This window comes from Rhizophagus irregularis, chromosome 6, assembly GCF_026210795.1.
Source record: "Rhizophagus irregularis chromosome 6, complete sequence".
NCBI classification, from domain to species: Eukaryota; Fungi; Glomeromycota; class Glomeromycetes; order Glomerales; family Glomeraceae; genus Rhizophagus; species Rhizophagus irregularis.
This window is the reverse complement of record NC_089434.1, coordinates 4,036,086-4,061,010: the sequence shown is the minus strand read 5'-3', so window position 1 is coordinate 4,061,010 and position 24,925 is coordinate 4,036,086. Positions and strand designations below refer to the sequence as shown.

General features: G+C 27.3%; 5 protein-coding genes across 5 annotated transcripts; 4 read left to right on the top strand and 1 right to left on the bottom strand.

The window, feature by feature from the left end:
• Nucleotides 1-958: 958 nt before the first annotated feature.
• Nucleotides 959-2,413, bottom strand: OCT59_026592 (uncharacterized protein; the record flags this gene model as incomplete). The annotated part of the gene is made up of 1 exon (XM_066143263.1): nucleotides 959-2,413. One exon carries the CDS (start codon nucleotides 2,411-2,413, stop codon nucleotides 959-961), a length of 1,455 nt encoding a protein of 484 aa, XP_065992798.1.
• Nucleotides 2,414-6,202: 3,789 nt separating this feature from the next.
• Nucleotides 6,203-7,073, top strand: OCT59_026591 (uncharacterized protein; the record flags this gene model as incomplete). The annotated part of the gene is made up of 7 exons (XM_066143262.1): nucleotides 6,203-6,275; nucleotides 6,365-6,376; nucleotides 6,441-6,485; nucleotides 6,658-6,711; nucleotides 6,793-6,855; nucleotides 6,922-6,984; nucleotides 7,063-7,073. The coding sequence occupies 7 exons, from the start codon at nucleotides 6,203-6,205 to the stop codon at nucleotides 7,071-7,073; spliced, it is 321 nt and encodes a 106-aa protein (XP_065992797.1).
• A 7,512-nt stretch (nucleotides 7,074-14,585) lies between these two features.
• Nucleotides 14,586-15,491, top strand: OCT59_026590 (uncharacterized protein; the record flags this gene model as incomplete). The annotated part of the gene is made up of 1 exon (XM_066143261.1): nucleotides 14,586-15,491. One exon carries the CDS (start codon nucleotides 14,586-14,588, stop codon nucleotides 15,489-15,491), a length of 906 nt encoding a protein of 301 aa, XP_065992796.1.
• Nucleotides 15,492-15,970: 479 nt separating this feature from the next.
• On the top strand, nucleotides 15,971-16,297 carry OCT59_026589 (uncharacterized protein; the record flags this gene model as incomplete). Its single annotated transcript, XM_066143260.1, has 1 exon — nucleotides 15,971-16,297. One exon carries the CDS (start codon nucleotides 15,971-15,973, stop codon nucleotides 16,295-16,297), a length of 327 nt encoding a protein of 108 aa, XP_065992795.1.
• A 4,109-nt stretch (nucleotides 16,298-20,406) lies between these two features.
• OCT59_026588 (uncharacterized protein) lies at nucleotides 20,407-20,733 on the top strand (the record flags this gene model as incomplete). The annotated part of the gene is made up of 1 exon (XM_066143259.1): nucleotides 20,407-20,733. One exon carries the CDS (start codon nucleotides 20,407-20,409, stop codon nucleotides 20,731-20,733), a length of 327 nt encoding a protein of 108 aa, XP_065992794.1.
• Between the last annotated feature and the right edge of the window lie 4,192 nt (nucleotides 20,734-24,925).

Below are 24,925 nucleotides of genomic sequence, written 5' to 3'. Positions count from 1 at the left end.
GTTTCGTTCATTAATACATCTAATACTATTTTGGAAATTTCTTGATGATTCCTTGCTATGACTTTTATACCCAGCTTTTATTTGATTTTTGGAAGCATTGTTTTAAATAAATGAGAAATTGAAAGTTACTCTAATATAAATATAAATATATATATTTTTTTGTTAAATTAATTAATGTCATACATTAATTTTATAAAAAATCTCATTAATAAAAAATGAAGACGGGAAATTGATCTGTAGATTATATGAAAATACGATTGATGCGAAAACAATGCTTTTTTAACTATGAATTACCGTTCTGATTAAAAGTCTAGGGCTAAACTCCAGATTTATCTGGGATAAAATTTGGAATAAAACTTGAATTGATCAATTTCCCCCAGATTTACCCATATTTAACCCTGGTGTTTAATCCCTGTAAAAATATAAATAAATACTGGATGAAAATTTTAAGATAATCAGTTTTCAGAATGCAAAACGCTTTTTTCAAACCTTGGTATGATTATGTGTCATGTATAAAGTGATAGTATATAGAAAATAAGGGTTATTCGTGGTAGGTTTTGTAAGTAAAGATGAGTGATATCACAGAAGTAAGCGTCATAAGTGGTGTGACGAGTTTTTAATGTGGTTAATCAGATCTAAACACGGATATACTAAAAAAGTGCTGACTTACACGTATTGAGATATAAAATACAAAAAAGCTATGTTTGATCCATTAGACACACGAAACAAAAGAAATATTTTTCATAAAATATAAATCCTTTATTTTTTTTTTATTTTATATTTTTTACATTTTTTTTATATTTTTTTAAAGTTTTTTTAATATATAAAAATGTTCTTATATATTACTAAAAATATATATAGATAAGATTTAAAATATGTAATAATAAAAAAGAAAGTTCCTTAGATTTACAAAAAAAAAATACATGTATAAGTCAGAATAAATTAATAAATCCATAATTCACGAATAATCACCAATTTCAAAATTCTTAACAACACCTAATTTGGTATACGTTTCAATAATTTTCATATTTTCAACATTTTTATCTAATCTATTTTTACAAAATGCACTATCAATGATCACAAAAGAAAGTGGTTTTTGTGGTATACGTTTTTTCCAATCTATAAAAAAGGACTCTAATTCACTTGGAAATAATTCAAATTTTAAGTCAAACTGATATTGTAAAATTATTTCATAAATATTTTTTGAATATTTCAAAACCGTCTCCAATGCTTCCTTTTCGTTCAAAAATCTATCTCCGCACCAAATTTTAATACTTTCTAAGTATTGACAATTATTAAATAATATTTTTAACGTTTCCAATGCTTTATCACTAAATCCAGTAGAAAGTTTTCTGATGTTTGGACAATATTTAGCAATAGTTAAGTTCAAGGAATTAATACTATCTACATCACTATCCTCACTAATTCCACTTTCACAATCATCGACATCTATGTGAATTTTTTTTAAATTTTTTCCGTTATTTTTTAAAAATTTTATTAAAAACTCCATTCTTGGACATGAATATTTAATTATTAAAATTTGTAATTGTGGGAAAATAGCATCTTGTAACTTTTCAAAACTCTCAATACATTCACTAAAATCAAATGATATTTCAAGTTCTTGTAAATTTGTAAAATTTACTAGAAATGACAATGAAATTTTATAATTCCCTCCAACAACAACAAATCTGGTTAAAGTTTTAGGAAGTTCCATCGTTAATAATGGAATTGAATTGATTTCATCTTTCGGTCCATCATGTATCATCATACCAAAACATTTTAAATTTTTCTGAATGGTAATTAAATCAACTAATTCCTTTGGAACATGATAAATAATTACTACATCTAAAAGGAATAAATTGTGACATGTTTGAGTCAAATTAATAAGAAGTTCAGGTGAAATATTTGAACTAAAAGTTAATTCTGTAAGATTTTTTAAGAAATCTCTTGGACTAGGATAAATATCATAAGTTACATCAGAATATTGAACGTATTCTAAAACTTTTAAAGAGGTCTGATTCATATACATTTTACATATTTCTTGTACTGTTACGTGTGTATAATTGATAAGATCTTCAAGTAAAAGATTATATTGATTTTCAAGAAGGTGAATAATTTTTTCATGAACTTTACTAATTGATAAAACTTTACAAAATATTGCATAATTGAAAATTGGATGTGAGGTAGAAATAATAATTCCATTTTCTTTTAAATTTTTTTTGGACTCATCTGGAAGACAATTAATTAAAGTTCTATAATCCGAAATACTATAATTATTGCAATCTCTCCATAAAATTCCCACGGTAACTCGACACCAAAGGCGATTAACTAATAAACATGAATGTAAACTATATTTATCATCATTTAAATATTCAATAACTTCATCAAGACAATCAGCGAGAAGTTGAGGCATTTTGTTAATATTATTGAAAAATTTAGGTTTAATTTTAAAAAATGAAAAGGTAAGAGTTTTGGAATTTTTTTTTTTTAAAAAAGTAAAACATTTGCTTCTACGTTCAATACTGTATTACAAACAAAAAAAATCATATGGATCTTATTATTACTATTTGTGGTTACATTATAATATCATGTGAGAATAGTAAAGATTTTAAACTAATTAAGATTTTTGTTGTGCCAATCAGAATTATGGACATTTTGTATCACATTGCGTCAGTGATGGAGGTCATTTGACCATTTTGAAATGACCGAACCTAGTCATTCGGGTCATTTGTCATTTGAGTCATTTAGAATTAATTGACCAAATTTATGATGCCGACCGGAATTACAAATTCATATTATCACGTAATATAATTTTATCCTTGAAACAATGAAATTACATAGATAACTAGATAACTTTGGCCAGAATTATGATGTAATTTTAAATGGCTAGGTCATTTGTCATTTAATGCTGAAATGACCCAAATGGCACGTGACCAGTCATTTGAGCATGGCCATCACTAGGATCTGGATATCGAGAAAAGAAAGGGTAGAATAGTTAGAGGTTTTCACTAATTTTATGGAAACATTGACAATTTGTACATCTTTAAAAGCCTTGATTCTTGAAGCTACACTTTAATTATTTCAAGTTGTAATTATTACACTTTCTTATAAAAATATCAAAATATATATTATAGTTAATATTTCTTTTGTATATCTCCACTCAAATGTAGCACAATCTGACATAAAAAGCATGTTCAAAATATCATAATCCCAAAAAATCGTAATCCCGAAATGTTAATTCCTTGGCACTTCATAATCTTCGTAATATAAAATTACAAAATCCCGAAATGGTTATTGTACCATCAACTTCAGGATTTTAAATCTTTATTCTTCAAGAATTTTATGCAAATGGTGAGTAAAATTTTCTAATGGCCTAAATTCTTAGGAAGTCCTAGTAAATGTTTTTTTTTTGCATTAAAAAGTGAATAAAAAACGATGGATCATTTTATAGAGTCGATCACCAAATAGTAGAGTTTGGAACCGGTTGCACCAACCGGTTTAAAAATCGGTTCCAACCGATTTTTTGACAATTCGGTTTGACCCGAATTCATATTCTGAAACCGGTTTGCGTTTAAAACGGGTGCAACCGGATTTCCAACCCGGTTTGATATTGAAACTTTATAGTGCTGGCCCGAATTACGAATTAAAATCACGTGACCACGGCTAAATAGTTTAGCCACCGGGTAAGTTATGTTACACAAAATTTTATTACAGATAATTGTGTCCCACAAAATTTCGTATTGTGTTACACAAGGGTTGTAATTCCGGCCGGAATTATAACTTGGCCAGATTTATGCCGATCACATTTAATTCTGGCCGGAATTATCAAATATATACGATTCGGTTATTCGGTTTCAATCGGGTTTTGCGAAATCGGTTTGAAACGGATCGAACCGGTTGCACCCGTTTTAAATTCGGTTCGAAAATAGAACCGGTTCCAAACTCTACCAAATAGATATAGTCATCAATAATGTCATCCAGAATTCCAGCTATATCTAAAAAATGGATAGTATGTAATGTCTTGTACTCTTAAACATTTATTGACTTTAGTCTCCAACTACAATAATTTTTTTTTCCTGCAATAAAAAATTATTAAGAAATGATCTCTGAATTTTTTTTTAAAAAAAGTTTTATTGTGTAGAGAAATTATCTAAATATGGTTAATTTTTAATTTTTATAAGCTCATTATGTTACGAAAAAGGTAATGAATTTTGTCTGAAAAATATTTTACTTTATTATAATATCGAAATATGCAAATAACACTTTACAATCAAAATTGAATTTTTGATTTCGCCTTTTCATTCGAAACTTCAAATTTGGTTCATTAAACATCAATTGCCAATAAAAAAATCCCAAGCAATAACTAAAATAAATAATATTAAAAAGTTAAGAAAATTAACCCATTATTGATATTTAATATTTTTTTATTACCATTGAAATTTATTGATAACATAGACAATCGCCATCACAAATATGGCAATTAAAATTTTATTTTACTATGAATTTAGAGGTGTTTCACATTTGAATTCTATGATGATTTGATAAAATAGGTTTTTTTCCAAGAACATCAAAATTAAATTTGCAATAAATAATTCTAGTCTACAAAAGCTTAAACTTAACGTCATTTGTACCTTTGTAGTTTTTACATCATATATGTTTGCTGGCAATGTCGGATTTTTTGTCTATATTGTATGATCAGATGATCATTATTTTGTTTACAATACAGCACATGACATAAAATTTTGGTGGTTGCACAACTTATTTGTTTAACCGTCTATGAAAACTTTATTTTTTTTTTGCAACTTAAAAATATTTTTTTTTTCTTTTACAAAAATGTCCAATATTCGGAAAGAATTAATACGTGCAGCAATTAGTAGAGCATTTGCATTAATTGATTATAATGTTCACAATAGCTTCCATGAACAACATGAATTTATGCAACAAACAATTCTTGCTGATAATTCTCTTACAGAAGAAGAAAAAACGGAAGCAATAAAATCAAATAATAAAAATTATGACCGAGCTAAAATTATTTATAATGATGGGACAAGAAGAGTTTGTGAAAATTGTAACCAAAAATGTTTAGCTACATTATATTGTGAATTTTGTGTTCGAAATTATTTAAAATCTAATTTTTCAAATTGGACTTCTGGAAATAATGTTATTGATAATTTAATAATAAATTGTCAAATGGAAACACTTAGACCAGATGTTATTATTGAATGGATCCCATTTAATAATTTAGAAAATATTAAATATCTGACAAAAGGTGGATTCTCAGAGATTTATACAGCAGATTGGATTAATGGTGGATATGAAGAATGGGATTCTAAAGAGCGACAATTAATAAGACATGGAACTCTTGCTATAATACTTAAAGAATTAAAAAATGTTGAAAATGCAAGTCAAAGTTGGTTTGAAGAGGTTTGTAAGTTAAAAATATTTAAAGAACTTTAAAAAAAATAAATAATATTATTAACAATTAAATTTTAAATTCAAGGCTAAATCACATTTAACTATAAGTAATAAATGGGCAGATGTCGTTCAATGTTATGGTTTAACACAAAATCCATCAAGTGGAAATTATTTACTTGTAATGTATAAGCTTGATTTGAATTTAAGAGAATATTTACAACAAAATCATAATCAACTTACATGGAATGAAAGAATTAGAATTACTTTTGAAATAATCAATGCACTTTATTATGTTCATAAAGAGAATTCAATTCATAGAGATTTGCATTCTGGAAATATATTATATTCACAGTTTAATAGTCATTGGTTTATTAGTGATCTTGGATTTTGTGGCCCTGCAGACAAACCATCAACAAGTATATATGGAAATCTTCCTTACATAGCTCCTGAAGTTATTAATGGAAAAGGATATACTTTTAAATCTGATATTTATAGTATTGCAATTCTTATGTGGGAAATTTCATTTGGGCAACCTCCATTTATGAATTATGAACATGATTGTATTTTTGCAATCAATATCATTGATGGTATAAGACCAAAAATTATATCAGAAATTCCTTCCAAATATAAAAATCTAATTGAGCAATGTTGGGATGCTAATCCATTAAAAAGGCCTGATATTAATACACTTCGTGATAAGATGAATGAAATTATGACATATTATCGAAATAAACCTGATGAACTACCTCTATCAATAATAAAAGTAGGTAAAAAACCAAATAATATAATGAGTAGTAAAATATTTACAAGTAAAATTCATAATTTTGAAAATCTACATGAACCAAAAAATGCAACGGAAGGTATGCTTTTTAATGTTTATTAACTATTTGATTCTTTTTTCTTTAACATTATAATTAACGATACCTTTTTTTTAATTAAATAATAATAGAAGAACAAATAGGTAATATAAAGTTAATAATGTTTTAGTATAAATCCTTTAATTAATGATCTTTTTTTTTAAATAGCATTTTATACCACTAGATCATATGATTTTAGTATTTCTAGTAATGGTAAGTATTTATTAAAATAATATTGAATTTTATATAAATAAAATATTATATGATTGATTTTCATTATAGCTAGTAATCTTAGTAAATCAAGTAATCAGTGTACATCAATTAATTTTAAAAGTATATATTAGAATTTTGAATGAATAAATACTAATTTATATCTTGATTACAGATAATGATAGCAAAGAATCATCCAGATTATTTAAAAAATTGAAAATGGAGAATGGTAAAGTCTTAAACATTTAATTCTAATTTTCGTTAAATATAAGAATGAATATTTTATTAAATTTGATTTATTAAATAATAGACGACGTTCAAAATGACTATGAGAGAGAAATAATGCAGCAACGAACAAATATTAGTATTAATGGTAAGTAAAATAAATTATATATAATAATGGCCAGTATTATTATTCTAACTTATCATATTTTTATAGATGAAGTACAAAATAATCCAAATCTTCATTCAGAAAAAAAGGATAAACAAGAAATTCCTGATGGTTTGTTTATAATTTAATATTTTAATAAGATTAAAATAATATATTATATTCATTCACTAATATATTTATCCTCTTTAGATGGATTTTAAATTAATTTACTTGATAACAAATTCATTTTTCACTACTTATTATTTTTATTTTGAAATTATTTAAACACTAAGATTAGAGTATTAAAAAGATTCTTAGTTTGTAATTTAAATAATTCAATTCTCTATTTTTTTATAGGACTTTTCAATTATTAAATAAAGATAATTATAAAAAATATCATGTACAAGCAAGTTAATTTTGTAACAACGCACTAGTATTTTTTAATAAAAATTATTTATAAAACATTCATTTGATTATTATTTTAAATTGTATAAATTTTATTTAATAATTATGTTTTATCACCTGGCTACTAATTGGTATTTAGGATTTTTTCCGCCAGTTATAAACTGGCGGACCAATTAGTATATCTAGGATGATAAAAAAGTTATTTACTGATCTAGTTTAGTATATAAATGGGCCATCATCCTTCGGATGATAACCCATTTATATACTACTAGATTAGTAAATAACTAATACATAAAATTATCAGAATATCTAAATGATTATTATTCATCAAAAAGTGTTAACCCATTTTTAATTCATTTAATCACATTTAAATACAGCATTTGATTAGATTACGTCCAGTTCTCATCCTGTAAACAATATCCAACTGCTGGTAACCCGTTTCAATCAAATATATCCATTTTTGAGAATATTATTTGAATTTCAAAGTTGACGAAATGTGCATTGTCCAAGTTCATGGAAATATTGTCATCATAATGATGTTCTTTTCCAAAGTTAATCAAGAAACGAAAATAGATTTTTTCTTATCATTTTATATCCGTATATTATAAATTTTTGTTTATCTCAAGGTAATCATTAATCCTGATGCGAAGCAACGGGCTTGTTGCTAGTTCAAATATTTAAATAATTAAGTTACATTAAAATTTATCCAATTATATTACAAATTTGGTATGAATTCCTTCCCCTAAATCAGTTCATTTAAAAATTTAAGATCAAATTGAGTAACTTAAAAGAATTTTTAAATATTCTCAAATATTTTATTAAAAAGTCATTCATCGGTTAATATAGATAGAAATGATCATGGCTTTAAGTTACATAATTTGATATTATTTCTCATAGCACAGACATTATTAAATCGACGACCGATAATAAATAATAAGAGATTGGTACTGTAGGTCTGAATTACCCAAATTATACAAGGGAGGAACAATTTACGTATTATTTTTAGTTCCCTTGTTTTTGTTAAAAATATAAATTATTTAAATCCAAAATACATGGAAAATTAGAACAAACATAAAGTTGTTAATCTTCAATTTTTAAAAGCTTAGTAGAATTCATTTTTAGCGAAATAATTAGATGAGAAGCGTTTTTTTTTATTGCAAAAAATTGATATAACAAGTAAGCTAATAGCAGAAAGTAGATTATAAGGTGAATAATAATAGTAATTACCCATTTTGATTGTTCTTTTTGATTCTTTGTTACGACTTACGAGTTCGCGATATTTTAAATCAATTAGTAACGTAGGACAAGTATAGTCACGTTCTTATCGCCTTCATTACGTTAACTACTATACTTTGTATTTGTAATATCTGATACTAATAGAACTACAATGGACGATTGGACGTAGCATATTCAGTGATATTACTAATTTACCCTTCCAAGTATAGGCGAACTGCAAAGCAGTTCAGATGATTTTTTAACAATAATTTGTTATTTGTTTATATTTAATGTAAGATTTTTAATACTGAATATATCAAATTTAGTAATCTTAATTTAAATTTATCGTATTGCTTTACCGAAATGGGAAACATTAATCATTTCTGCGACCGAGTCTGATCTACACATGATCATTCTCTAAATTGAGACAATATTAATATTTTCATGACTGTTTTTTCGATTCTTCATCATTAACTTTTATTTATAAAATATTTCTTTAAAATAATTTATTTTCTCGCTCTTATTGAAAAAATGATTTAATGTTACTATGATATATTATAATTACGAAATTTCATATTTATTTTTAATGGAATTAGTATGAAAATCTTTTTGACGATTAGAATGATTTTTTTTTGAGTAAATTTCATCGGTTATTAATAAATATGAATTTATTTATTATCAGATAAAACAATTCCACAAATTAAACAAATTAAGCAAAATTCTTATACTCTTTTCTTTATTTTAACATTGACAATAATGGCTGAGAATAAATTTTTACCAAAATTATCACAAAATTTAATCGAAATTTTATATGATGATGAATATTATGATATTACAATTGAAGTCGATAAAAACATTTCGCTCTCACATGGTCATTTTAATTTATCGTTCTCCTTATTTACGAAGAATTTTATCAACTAATAAAAAGAAAATGACGGAACTTTAGCACATATTAAATTACCAAATATTTTATCTAAAATTTTTCAAATAATTATAAAGAAATGACAAACTAAATTGTTATAAAAAAGTCATTATTTTTGTAAAAATATTTTTTTAATTATATCTTAGATATATTTATGGTGGAAGAATTTCTTTAGTAGAATATGATATTTTAGATATTGTTAAAATCTTGATTGCCGCTAATGAACTAAGTCTTCAAGAATTAATTCCTCATATTCAATCGTTTTTGATTGAAAACAATGAAAACTGGTTGAAACAAAATTTTAACCTAATATACCAGACGAGTTTTGGACATAATACTTTCTTGGATCTCCAAAGTTTTGTGCAGAGTTATTATCCAAACATCCAGAAAAAATTTTCGATTCATCTGATTTTACTTCGACTCCAGAAAAAGCTTTAATAATCATCAAATGACTGAGGTTCAAGTTTGGTGCATGTACTTAAATGAGGTATTGCTCAATATAGGGATTGGAACCGTCCAAAAAACCTTAACCGGTTAAAAACCGGTTAACCAAGGGTCTCGGTTAATAACCGGTTAATATTAAAAATATTTTAAAAAATTTTTTTACTGCAAATTGTACCAATTTTGGATTTTAGTTATAGGAAGACTATATATCACTAAAATTATTATAAATAAATAGAAAAAAATTCGGCATTAAAACTTCAAGTTTAGGAACACATGGCCGCAATTTACATGTCTCTGGGCCGCATTATATAAATCTGACTAGAATTATGATAAATATAGTTTTAACCGGTTAACCGATTTTCAAAATCCTTTAACCGGTTAACCGTCTTAACCGGTTAATTAACCGGTTAACATTAACAGGTTCCAATCCCTAGCTGGGCTTTTGTCGGATCCTTCATGTTATTCAAATGATGATTTTAATACTTTAAAAATACTTTGCAACAATGTATTCCTTTTATGAAATTCTTTAATTTAACCCAAGAGAATTCTTGAAAAATGTGTTTCCTTATAGGAAAATTCTACCAATGAGTTTTATATAGAATTATTAAAACTATTTCTGAATAGCAATTATAGTCCATCAACTAAAAATAGTTGATTCCAAAATAATTAAAAACCAACACGCTGAATTAATTTCAAAATGGATTGATAGATTAGAAATTACAGATGAATTGAAAATTAAAATTAATTTTTCGTGGACCTCGTAATGGATTTACAGCTAGACAATTTCATAAGATATGTGATAATCAATCTCGTACTGTAGCAATAATTAAAGTGCAAGACACCAATGAAATTCTTGGAGGTAGAGATTGGACCCGTCTAAAAAAATCTCTACCCGGGTCACCTGGCAGATGGACCCGCGGGTCACCCGGGTGAAAGTCAGGTCAACCCAACCCGTCAACCCACCCGCTACCCACCCGTAATTCATATAAAAATTACTATTTATTTTAAAACTTGTAAAACATTTATATTATATATTAATTTCTTTTGTTATATAATGATTAAAAAAAGACAAATTTATGATATTTCAAATATTATTAACTCCAAGCTTTACAATATAAACTATTTCTTTTAACAAATAACAATGAATATCATGTTTTGAAGATAAATGTAACTTCATCATTTTACTAATTTATTAATAATTAATACTAAACGGGAACTTTTAAATGATTCATATTGATCAATAAAAAAATTTAATCAACAACAGTTGACTAAACAGGTGACCTGACGGGTAATCTGCCAGGTTGACCTGACGGGTTGACCCACCTGTCTCCACCTGCCTCCACCCGGGTGGAAATTATTACCACCCGGATACCCACTCACCTGCGGGTAACCCGGGTATAGTCCAACCGGGTCCAATCCCTAATATATATCATATAACTTACACCCTGTAGTACAATTAGTTAGATATAAATTTAATACATATAATACAAAAGTTATATATATTACTTACAATCTAGCTATTTAAAATATTAAACAAATAAATATAATATAATGTGTACAGCTAATATAAATTTTTTTTTTGATCTGGCCTTTATACTGTATGAGTGTATGTATATTTCAGGGTTCTTTAAAGACTGAAATAAAATTTAAATTAAAGATTGTGTAACAGAAAAATCAAATTTCTTTGTGGATTATTATTCACTTGTTTATATACTGTAGCACTTGTGCCCGTCATAACGACGTTTGCCATCACAAGCTACAAAGAACTTATTAAATTTGATAAAAATTCATAACAAATTCTCGAGTTTCATAATAAATCAAAATATAATAATAAAATGAAAAATTCAAGTCGGTAAGAAAATAAATTTGAAGTCTAACTTCTAATTAGATCTGAACTAAAATATTTAAATAAAATTTTAAATTCCCTTTTTTTAAATTACAAAGAAAAAACCAATTAAAATGATAATTTCTTATTTTGACATATATTAATAATTCGTTCAGCCATTCGTCGCGTAATAGTAGATCATTTCAAGAGTATTAACGTTATCTAATACCCGATCCTAAATAAAATAATATACCAATAAAAAAGATAAAGTAAAATAACCATTAAAGTAGAAATTATAGTTTAACGTCATTCCTGACCGCAGTCCCCTAATTAATCAATATGAAAAGCCGTTTAACCAATAATTTAAGGTCATTTCAGACCGCAGTAAATTTAATAAAATACTGCGCCCAAAAATTAACAATACTGTACATATATATGTGTGTATTATCTGATACAATTAAATTTCACTAAGTTAAATCTACGTAAAAAAATAAATTAAAAGTTATTAATCATTGATAGAGGAAAAGATTTATTTATTTTATTTATTTTATTTTATTACTAAAAGAGTAGTACTCCCAAAACTATTACAAAATAAGAGTAAAACATCATTTACATGATGGTACAAATAGGCTAGTATAGAATTTTGGAAATTAATCCCCTACGGGACCCCACCCTTCGAACAATACTATTCAAACTACTAGAACTACGCTGTAACCCGAGAAATCAGGATAATCACGTGAGCAGATGAATAAAAGACCGAATAGAACAAGGATAAATAATTAACCGATGGATAAATAATTAGCCGAAGGATAAATAATTAACCGATAAAATAATATTTATAGTTTAGTTTAGTTTAGTCACAAGATAGTCATATGATAATATATCTTTATTTTCTTATTGTTCTTAAATTTTTATTAGTAGAAAAGTTAGAAGTGGTAGAAATAGTTTTCTTAAAAATGTATAAATATAGGTGGGATTCGTTAGGAATTCCGCAGTCAGTTTTGACTCAAATTTAATAAAATAAATATTAATTATTAAAAGTTATCTTGAATATGCTCATTGTACGCTTGAGAATTAATTAATATTATTATTAAGTCCAGAAAAGTAAAGTAAGAGGAGTTATTCTCGTTTTATTGTATGAAATATAAGAAGTTAGGAGAACTCTCGCAGTTTATAAGAAATAAGATGGTAATATTTGAAAGAATAAATATTACAGGCAGCATAATATTTTGGGAATATTATGAATGAGCAGTAGTATTGAGAATAAATACTACGGATATATGAGAAAGAAAGCGAGAAGTTAAAAGAAAAATAAAATCTAAACCAAGCAAAGTAACGAGAAATAAGTTAAATGAGAAAGATGTGTTTATCCACGGGTGGCAGACGTGGGTGACAATTTGGTGCAATGCTTCCGAGAAAGGAAATGATCAATAAAGATTAAAAGAAATGAAATATGATCATTCTGACTATCTTCATATAGTTAGGTACCTGTGTGGTATTCCTAGAGGATCTGGACTTGAGTATAAAAAAAAAAAAAAAAAAAAAATTATTAAGTGTACAATGAGAAATAAAAGAAGTACAAGTAATGAAGGATAATCAAAGCGTGTATTGCTTGTGATTAGGAGATTTATCAGGAAATTATGAAGTTTATTATAAGAAGTTGAAAGAAGTATATGTTAGTATGAAAAAGGACTAACAAGAAGTGTATGTTAGTATGAAAAAGGACTAACATGAAATGAAAGAAATACACTAGACGATGTATAAGCCTGATAAATAAGAAATAAAAAGTTGTTAATGACAAACCTAGAAACTATCATACTTCGATATGAAGGTAGAGATAAGCCTAGTATAGGTTATTGGAAATAAAAGGAGATAATTCTATAAGAATTATTGGAGTTAAGTTAGTCACGATAATTGACTATAAAAGAAAATAAGACCGTATTGAGATTTCACGGTAAGAAAGTAAATCTAATAAAAGAAATAATGCAAAAGTTGCGGGTGAACTATAAACCCAAGAGGTTGCGTGGGAACCTTACAAGAAAAACACTAGTGGTTATGTGGGAACCTTTAAAACACTATAAGATTGTAAGTTGTGGGTTAAGCTGTAATAAACCCTCTAGATTGTAAGTTGCGGGTTAAACTGTAAGAAACCCCCATTATTATTATTGTACGTTGTGGGTAAAGCGGTGTTAAACCCTCATATTAATTTATTTTTGAAGAAACTTGCTGGTCAAGTAAGAGAATAAAAAAAAAAAAAAAAAAAAAAAAAAAAAAAAAAAAAAAAATAGTTGTGTCACCAGGGGCGTTTGTCAACAGAAATTTTAGTAAGTTGATCGCTTAAAAATCTGTGGCTATCCAACTATAATAAAAGAAAGAATGATGTTAATGATTATGAGAAGTATAATAAAAGAATTGTATCAAGTATGAAATAAAAAGAAATAGTATTGTTGAATATTTGATGTTGTAAGAACGGAGTTATAAAAATTAAATATGAATCCAAGGTTTAAATGTAACAACTATATGTTGTTGGTATAATGGTAAGTGTTTGAACAATTGGGCTTATGATCTTCAGTTCAATTACAAATGTGAGTGAATAAAATGAGATTATACTGCGGCAAGTCACGTGAGTAATACAGATCATGTGAGTAGTACAAGGCACAGTAAGAGAAAAGTTAAGAAAGAAAGTAGAAAGGAATTAAAGAGCGAAAGAAATAATTAGAGAAAAGGAGATTGAAGTTGAGAAATAAAGAATTATAAAAGAAATAAAGAATTTAATGAAATACTGAGAACGGTTGATGGAACAATAAGAATGAATAACCAATAGAATAATAGGAAAATATCAAATTAAGAGTATATATATAGTTGCCCCTGGGCAGGGACGACTGACTAATAAAATAATAAATAAATAAGAAATAATAAATCATGAAATTAAAAATTAAAATATCGAAAGGAGAATTGAGAAAAGTTGAAGAAAAACTAAATGATTGTATTGAAGTGGAATTTTATGATGAAAATGACATGAGACTAAAGAATTGGATTGTCACATGCGAGATAGTTACTGAAAGAATATTTAACGAAGAAAAAATTGAACTTGATGAAGATATGATAGAAGAAAGTGATAATAGTTCAGGAAATAGGAATGTTAATGATGAGTCAGAATTTAATATAGAAAATGATGAGAATGATAATGATAATATAGTAATAGATGAAATAAATAATGATGGAATAGCTGATGAAGAAAGATCAGAATTAATGGAAATAGATGACAAGAATGATAAGGTTAGAGAAAAGGAAGAAGATAATAGTAGTGAGAAAAATGGAACTGATGATAGTGAAGAAAATGAAGAAATAGTTAGATCAGAAAATTACCAAGTTTTAATGATTAGATTAAAACATAAGAAGGAAGATATTGACGAAGAAATGTTAGAAAAGGAGAATGGAGGACTATCGTTATTACAATTATGTCATAAAATGAGAAGGAATAATCAGATGTTATTGGAAATACATTATTATTTAGGAAAAAGGTTTGAAGAAAGATTAGAACAAGAAATTAATAAGCGAAAAGGGAAAAATAGAAAAAGGAGAACAGATAAAGAGGAACGAGAAAAGATATATAAGGAAATGTTGGAAACAGATGTAGTAAGAACAAGAAAAGGATTAAAAAGAATGATGGAAAAAGCAGAAAAAGTTTGTTTATTAGTTAATAAGATAGGAAAGAAAAGAGTATTCGAAAGTAATTGTGATATTACATCAGTAGATAGTTGTACTAAGAAAGAAATAACAGAAATAGCGGAAGATCTTATAAGAGGACAAGAAATAGAGGAATGAAAGGTCAAAATATAGAGATTAAAGTCTGAGAACCTTGAAATGTTTAAAATAAAGTTATAAAAAGGGCAAAATTTGTACCGTGAAAAGAATATGAAGTATATATATTTTAAGGAGTAATACGAGAGATTAAAATGGAAATACCAATATTTTATGGTATAAAAGGAGAAAATCCGAAAGAATGGACGAATCAAGTTGAGAAATATTTGTCGAAAATAGGAATTAAGGATGATAAAAGAATATTTAAGATTGCAAAGACACATTTGTTAGGAAATGCGCTACAATGGTTTGAAAATGAAGGAATGTGTATTGCAGATTGGGATAAAAATGAGATTAAATGGTTGAATTTAAAATTTAGAATAATTGATAAATATTCGAGTGATGATAGAAACTGAGTAATCAATTATTATAAAAGTAGGAGGAAATGAATAATGACAAAATAAAATAATAATAAATGAGAAATTTTGAATAAAATACGAGAAATGGAAACAACGGTATTTGAAAATATAAATGGAAAAGGTTTTATTAGAATAGACGGTAAAGTAAAATGTAAATATTGCGAGAAAATAGAGAATGTAACGTTACAAGAAATTAATTATTTTGAAGTCAGGGAAGAAAGCGAAGAAAGTTTAAGAAACAAAATAGAAATGTTATGTAAAGAATACTTTCGAAAAAGAATGGAATATCTTAATGAACATGAAGAAAGATGTGAACACAAAAATAGGAATATATTGCGAATGGGAGAATGTAAAATAGCTGCATACAGGAATAATCAGAAAATTTATGAACAGACAGAATATAGGAATTGAAGAATAAGATGAATATTAAAGGATGAAATAAATATACAAAAAGACGTTAGAAGATAACAGGTGGAATAAAAGAATATCATAAGAAGAATAATAAGCGTGAAGAAATCAAGCGGTTAAGATGGAAATACAGGAAAAATGTAAATAATAAGAATTTAGGGACAAATAGTTGTCCGGAAAGACGTTAAACTAATTAAGAATTAATGAAGTTAGAAGAATATCAAGTTATAAGTAATAGAATACCATGTAATATAAAATATAATAAAGAAATGTAGTAGAAAGTTGTAAACATGAAAATATAAAAGAAATAAAGATTGAAATGATAAACGAATAAATACTATATGAATAAAAATATAAATAGACGGGAAATATGAAATGAAATCATTTTGCAAGTAAATAGGTAAATAAAATAAATCAAGATGTCTGAAATATACGATGAATTAGAAGAGATCAAAAATAAACATGAAATAGAAAAACATAATGAATCGAGGAAGGAATATCAAGTAGATCCTTCATGCCTGAAATGTTATGGTATTGATGAAATAAAGATAGAAGATTGGTTTAAAAGATTTTGGAAAATTTTTCAAAAAGTAATATTAGAAGCAATGAGTTATAACAGAAATACGTATATGAAATTAATGGAATACATAATACTAACAAGAAAGGATGGGGAAGAAAATTATCCATCTAGTAAAAAGAAAAGAAATAAAGAATTTGAGAGAATGAGAAAAGAAGGAGAAAAACTGTTGGATGTAGTCGTAAGATCAATAAGGTATAGAAATAAACCGGACTACAGAAAAATAGGAATTATATCAGTAATAAAAGTAATATGTGAACATTACATACTGAATGAAGATAATGAACTTATATTAGATGAACAAACAGAAGAGAATTTATTAGGAAATAGGGAATTGTTAACATATAGATATATTATAGAAGATGATGAATTAGATATGAGATTTGCAAAATTTGAGGAATGGTTAGAAAAAACAGAACCAATAACCATTAAAAACAAAGGATATAGCACAATGAGATATTTCAAGGAAATATTGCATTTAGAAGAAAATATAGTAGAAGAAGAGAATAGAGAGAAAGTCAGAAAGTTTCAGAAAAGTATAACATATCAATGGTGGGATGGAAATAAATACCCGAAACCATGGATAGATGACGACATAACAGATAAGATAATAAAGAAAATTGTAGAAGCAAAAGGTTTTGTTGAAGAACAAAGTGATGTAGGAGAACTGGAAAATTCAGATGATTTAGGAGAATCAAGTTCGAATGAAGGAGATGAACATATAGAAAGAATATACAGAAATTATTGGTTAGAAAATGGTTATGAAATTGATACTGAAGAGATAAGGCGAATAATAAATTTCAGAGTGGAATATGAAATAATGAAGACTAAAGAATTTATGAGTTTTTATAAAACTATTGAAGAATTAGATGACGAAAGAATAGAAGAAGAGTTAAGAATATGGCATTATATGTATACGATAGAATGCCCAATGTGCAATAAAATAATATTAAAGAAAGAAGCAATAGAAGCGGTAGAATACAATAAAGAATTTATAGAAAAGATATGTAAAAGTTGTTATGAAAAAGGACCAGAAAATTTAGAAGACGAGAATAAATCGGATGATGAAACGGAAATAGAGAAAAGATTAGAACAGCTAAGGAACTTAATTAAAGTTTTAAAAATTGAAGTTTCTGATGGAGAATTATTAAGATTAATAAGTATGGGATATAGAGATGTTGATATATTAAGTGCAGACTTTATAAGAAAATTTCAAGAATATAAAAATGAATCAGAAAGGGAAATAAAGAGAATATTGGATGAGTACTTAAGGAAATTCGAGATTGAAGAAAGTGAAGAAGAAAATGATAATTCAGATGATTCGGAAAAGATTGGAGAGATATTAGATCCAGAAGAATATGAGATTTGGGAAGAAAATTCTGAAGACTTTGATGAAAATAGAATTGAAAACAATGAGGAAAATATTATAAATACGGAAGATTTTGGCTTAAGTCAAAATTCAGATTCGAATAATTCGTTAAATATTAAGGATTCTGATATTGAAAATTCTGATACAGAAAGTGAACTATCTGATTATAATTTACAGGATTTATTTCAAGAGAATATATTATTGAATATGGCAGAAAGAAATCACATCAGAGAAGATTTGAGAACGTTTGGAAATATAATATTAGGACATGATATAGGAAATGATTGGAATGCTTTAGTTCCACCAGCAGATACAATATTTGGAAGAATTAATCAAGTTGAAACAAGAGTTGGAAATTTGACAGGACCAGTGAATAGAGCAGCGAAAGTAGGAGATTTACCATTATATTATGGAGGAGATCAAGATCCATATGAGTGGATTAGAGATTTTGAGGTTGTTTGGAGCGCAAATGGTTATCAAGAAGGAGCTAATCAAATAGATAAAATAAGAAAAGCAGCAGCATGTATGCGAGGAGAAGCAGCTGATTGGTATGAAAACAAACAAGGAGATATACAAAGATGGGAGGACAATGGTCATAACCATGGGAATAATGATTTTACTAAAATACTGAAGGAACATTATGCAAGCGATGTTAGAAAGAATCAATGGATTAGAGAGTTACAAACGATTAAACAAGAAATGAATGAGAAAGTAGGAGCATATGCAAGCAGATTCAGAAAGTTAATAAGAAAAATAGCACCAGGAGTTAATGATTTAGGAGAAATGTATAAAATTAACTATTTTATTCAGGGACTGAATCCAGTTATGATATCAAGAGTAATGGAAACAGCACCAGCGACGTTGGATGCAGCTGTTGAAAGAGCTAAAATTATAGAGACAGGAAATCAAATGATGATACAAAGTATGATGAATCAAAGTTTGTTAAATCAGAATAATATTCAGAATAATAATATTCAAGATATTAGACAAAACAGTGATAAAAGAAATGAACAAGAAAATAAGTTTAACAAACCGTTAAAGGAAGATTATGAGGACGATTTAGTGGAAAAATTAGAGAAAATGAGAATTGCCAAATTGGAAAAACAAGTACGAAATATGGAAAGGGAGTTGAATAATAATGGGAATAGAAACCAATTGAATCAGAGAAGAAATAATGGAGCACCAATTAATTATGATGAAATAACTTGTTTTAGGTGTAATAGAAGAGGTCATTTTGCGACTAGATGTCCATTAGGAAATAATATCAGAAGAAATGAGAGAAGAGTTAATTTAATGGATATAGAAGACCATGAAGAAGATTATGACTACGAAAATGAAGAATCAGATGATGATTACGACTATGAAAATAATGAATATGATGATCCACAATTGTATAACTACAATCGTGATTTGTATGAAAAAGATAACCCAGTACAAGAAAGAAGGAGAAGTAATAGAATAAATCCTAAACAAGGATGGAAAAATTTTGGAAAGCCAAATTTAGACAAAGAGATTGAGGAAAGAGGGAAAGAAGAACATAAATATAGAAATAGAAGAGAAGTTCCGATGGAAGAATATGTGGAGGATGAGCAACCAATGTATAATAGACCAATAGGACCAGACAATACGAATATCCCAAAAAGATATAAATGGAGTAAAAAGAGAGGAGAATATTATGACACAATGGAAGGAATAAATAGATGGAAAGAAGCAGGGGGAAAACGTAGACCAAGAGAAGATAAAATTATAGGAGTTAAATCAAAAGATCCAGTAGATTATGGAAATCTACTTAATATTGTGGAACAACAAGGAAGAATGATAAAGAAAATGATAAGAAAAGGAGATAAAACAGAGTGACTACACTCGGAGGTGAAAAAGACTGAAATAAGTGGAGAAAAAGAAGTTACAACGGCAATGAAAACACAGTTTATAATAAATGATAAGGAAATCGAAGTTGTAATAGATTCAGGGGCAGCAATAAGTGTAATAACAGAGAAATTAAGAAAAGAGTTAAATATACCAATAAAAGGAAAAAGTAATATTACGTGTACATTAGCAGATGGAGGAAAGATTGCTTCATTAGGAAAAGTGAATACAGAAATAAAAGTTTATAAAGAATTAGTATTACCAGTAACATTAGATGTAATAGATTCAAAGCAAAAAGAAATGATTATAGGAAATGATTTATTGGATAAATGGAATGCAAATATCAACTATAAAGAAAAGATATTGGAATTAGAAAATGATGAAGAAATAATAGACATACCAGTGTGGTATATTAAACAAGTGGAAGAGTCAGAAGAATCCGACTATGAAAGTGAATCAGGAGAATCTGATTATGAACAAGAAGAAGGAAAGAAGTTATATACAGTAAAAGAAGCAATAAAAGAAAAGGAAGTAGTAAAAGAAAATGAGTCTCAAGAAGATAGTGAAAGTTCCAGTGAAGAAAGCTCGTCTGATGATAGTGAAATATCTAGTGAAAATGAGGATTGAATTATATAAAAAGGGCTAAAATTGTCCCAAAATGTAAAATTGTTGAAATAATAATAAGAAATAAAATAATAAATAAATTTTAAAATGATAAATGAAAATGATAAAAATGAAACTAAATGGGAAAAGTTCGATAAAAAGATAAATTTGGGAGAAGTAACAGGTAAAAGAAAGGATGGTATAATAAAGCTAATCAAAAGTTATGAAGAGATATTTGAATACGATGGAGAAAAATTAGGAAGGGTAGACACTGTTAGACATAAAATAGAAATTAAAGAAGGTCAAGAACCAATAGCACAGAAGAGGTATAAAGAGACCGAGGAAAAGGGAAAGTTTATAAAGAAAGAAGTTGAACAGTTATTAAAAATGGGGAAAATTAGAAAGTCATGGAGTCCATGGGCGTCTCCAGTAACACTAGCAGGAAAGAAAACAGGAAATTATAGATTTTGCATTGATTATAGGAAATTGAATAATATAACTAAGTCGGATGCATACCCATTACCAAGAATAGACGAATTATTAGAAAAATATAGAACAGCGAGATGGTTTACGAGTTTGGATCTAGCGGCAGGGTATCATCAAGTAGAAATGGTAGAAGAAGATAAAGAAAAGACAGCATTTATATGTTCACAAGGATTATATGAATATAATGTTATGCCATTTGGTTTAAAGAATGCACCAGGAACATTTCAGAGGATAATGGATGAGATATTAAAAGAATATATTGGAGAATTTGTAATAGTATATCTAGATGATATAATGATTTATTCAAAAAATTTTGAAGAACATGTGGAACATATCGATAAAGTGTTGAACGAATTAAAGAAAAACAACTTGATTGTGAAATTGAAGAAATGTAAGTTCGGTGAACGAAATATAGAATTTTTAGGACATATAGTTGGAAGAGATAGTTTGAAACCAGATGCAAAGAAAGTGGAGAAGATTAAAGAAATAAAGATACCAGAAACTGTTACACAAGTGAGATCATTTTTAGGATTGTGCTCATATTATAGAAGATTTATAAAGAATTTTGCGAAAATAGCAAAACCTTTATATCACTTAGTTAAAAAGGATGTACCATTTGAATGGACAGAGAAACAGCAGGAAGCATTTGAAGAATTAAAAATAAGATTAATGGAAAAACCAGTATTAGATCACCCTAATTTCGAAAAGGAGTTTATATTGATTACAGACGCGTCAGGAGAAGGGTTAGGAGCAGTATTATCTCAGAAAAATGAAGAAAATAAAGAATTTGTTATCGCCTATGCTAGTAGAAGTTTAGTGGGAGCAGAAAAGAATTATGCAATAACAGAATTAGAATGTTTAGCAATATTCTGGGGGATCAAGTATTTCCATAAGTTCTTAGCAGGAAGAAAATTTACGGTTATAACGGATCATGCTGCGTTAAAAGGATTAATGAATGCTAAAGTACCTACAGGAAGAAGAGCAAGATGGGTAATGGAGTTACAACAATATGACTTTGAAGTAATACATAGAAGCGGTAAAGAAAATAAGAATGCAGATGCGTTATCAAGACTAGAATTTGAAGAGAAAGTTATAAAAAGGGACCCTGGAGACTTAAGTCAAGAAATAATGAAAATGGAAAATAATAAAGAGAAAAAGCTGAGATATGTTAGATCAGGAAATGAATGGTTCGACGCTAGAAGATTTAAGGGAAAATGGGATGATATGAAATATTTTAATGATAAAGAAGCAATATTACTGAACTTAGAAGAAAAGACAGAAAAAGAATTATTAAAGAAATTAGGAAGGAAGAGTAAACCACAGATTATTATTGTTGATGGGGTTGATGGTGTAGGGAAATCCACCATAGTAGAAAATATAATTAAACGATTAAAAGAAAAGGATGATTTAAAAATAATATTTAATAAGTTTAAAAGAAGAAGAAATGATGATAAGAGATTTGAGGAACCTTCAAAAGAATATGAATGGTTATTTAGAAAACAAGTTGTAGAAGAAATCAATAGGAGAATAGTTGAATTTACAGATGAAGACATTATAATACTGGATAAGTCACCATATTGTGAATACTTTTATCAAAAGACCAAAAGTTTTGACAGAGGATATATTACTCCATATGGGAATCATAAAATGGAGAAAGAGATATTTAAATATAAAGATATTATAGATAATGCGATAATAATTTTCTTAGAGAATAAAGAATGTTGGAATAATTATATTGGAAGAGAAACTAAGAAAAGTAATGAAGGACATAAAACATCATATGAAACGTTGAACGAAGAGGAATACATGGACATGGTGAAAATGTTTAAAGAGCATCAGAATATTTATGAGAATAAAGGAAAATATAGGAGAATTAAAATTAAAAACGATGACAAAAGTTGGAAAAAAGTATATAAACGAGTAGAAAAGCTATTGGAAAAATAAAAATGACTACTGAAAATATTGGAATAGGAATATATATTTACATCATACACAGGAATACGAATTATCACTGCGTGTTATTTGAAGATAAAAATATTAGGTTTATTTTACCTTTTGAAGAAGAAATAGAAGATATACTAATTAATGGAAGAAGATAAATATAATGAGATAATTAAAAATATAGATAATAAACAACACTATAGGATGAAAGATGGTTTGTTATATAGAATAAAGGATAATAGAGAATTGAGAGTAATAAGAAAATATGAGTTTGAAGGATTAATGTATATTGCACACGACCATGAATTATCTGGACATTTTGGAATAGATGCAACATATGAAAGGATTAGAGAGAAATATTACTGGAATGGAATGAGACAAGATATAGAAATATATGTTAAATCATGCAATAGTTGTCAAAGAAGAGGAAAACCGATTGGAAAACACGAATTAAATGTAATAAAAGTTAAAGAACCATTTTATCAGATTGGAATAGATGTTGTGGGACCGTTACCAATAACAGAAAGAAATAATAGATACATAGTTACGGCAATGGATTATTTTACGAAATGGCCAGAAGCTAGAGCCTTAGAAACAGCAGATGCTAAAGAAATTGCAAGATTCATTTATGAAGATATAATATGTAGACACGGATGTCCAAAGAAGATATTAAGTGATAGGGGAAGTCATTTTAATAACAAATTAGTAGAATTATTAATGAGGGAATTTCAGATAAAACACAATTTTTCGACACCTTATCACCCGAAGACGAATGGATTAATAGAAAGGTTCAATAAGACACTATGTGAATCATTAGCAAAATTGAGTAACATTAAAGATTGGGATTTAAGAATACCAGGAGTCTTATTTGCATATAGAACAAAGAAGAATGATTCGACCAAGTTAAAACCAGGATATCTAATATATGGAAGGGAAATGAGGACATTACTAAATATGGAAGATGAAAATGTTACAATAACACAAAGGATTAATAGTTTAATGGAAGATCTACCGAACATTAGAAGCCGAGCCAGAGAGAATATAGAAAAATCTCAAGAAAAACAGAAGAAATATCATGATAAGAAATATAAGACGAAAAAGAACTTTCAAATAGGGGATAAAGTACTATATTATGATGCAGCAAAAGAAAAACAATGGTCTGGAAAACTAGAAGAAAAATGGAAAGGACCGTATTATATACACGAAATAATTTCTAAAGGATCTTATAAAATTAAAACTATGGAGGGAAGAATACAGAAAACGCCAGTAAATGGAGAATTATTGAAGGAATATATAGACAGGTCAAGTTTCGAAGTTATAATTAGAATTTGATGGGACTCAAATTTTTCTTGGGGGGATAGCTGTAACCCGAGAAATCAGGATAATCACGTGAGCAGATGAATAAAAGACCGAATAGAACAAGGATAAATAATTAACCGATGGATAAATAATTAGCCGAAGGATAAATAATTAACCGATAAAATAATATTTATAGTTTAGTTTAGTTTAGTCACAAGATAGTCATATGATAATATATCTTTATTTTCTTATTGTTCTTAAATTTTTATTAGTAGAAAAGTTAGAAGTGGTAGAAATAGTTTTCTTAAAAATGTATAAATATAGGTGGGATTCGTTAGGAATTCCGCAGTCAGTTTTGACTCAAATTTAATAAAATAAATATTAATTATTAAAAGTTATCTTGAATATGCTCATTGTACGCTTGAGAATTAATTAATATTATTATTAAGTCCAGAAAAGTAAAGTAAGAGGAGTTATTCTCGTTTTATTG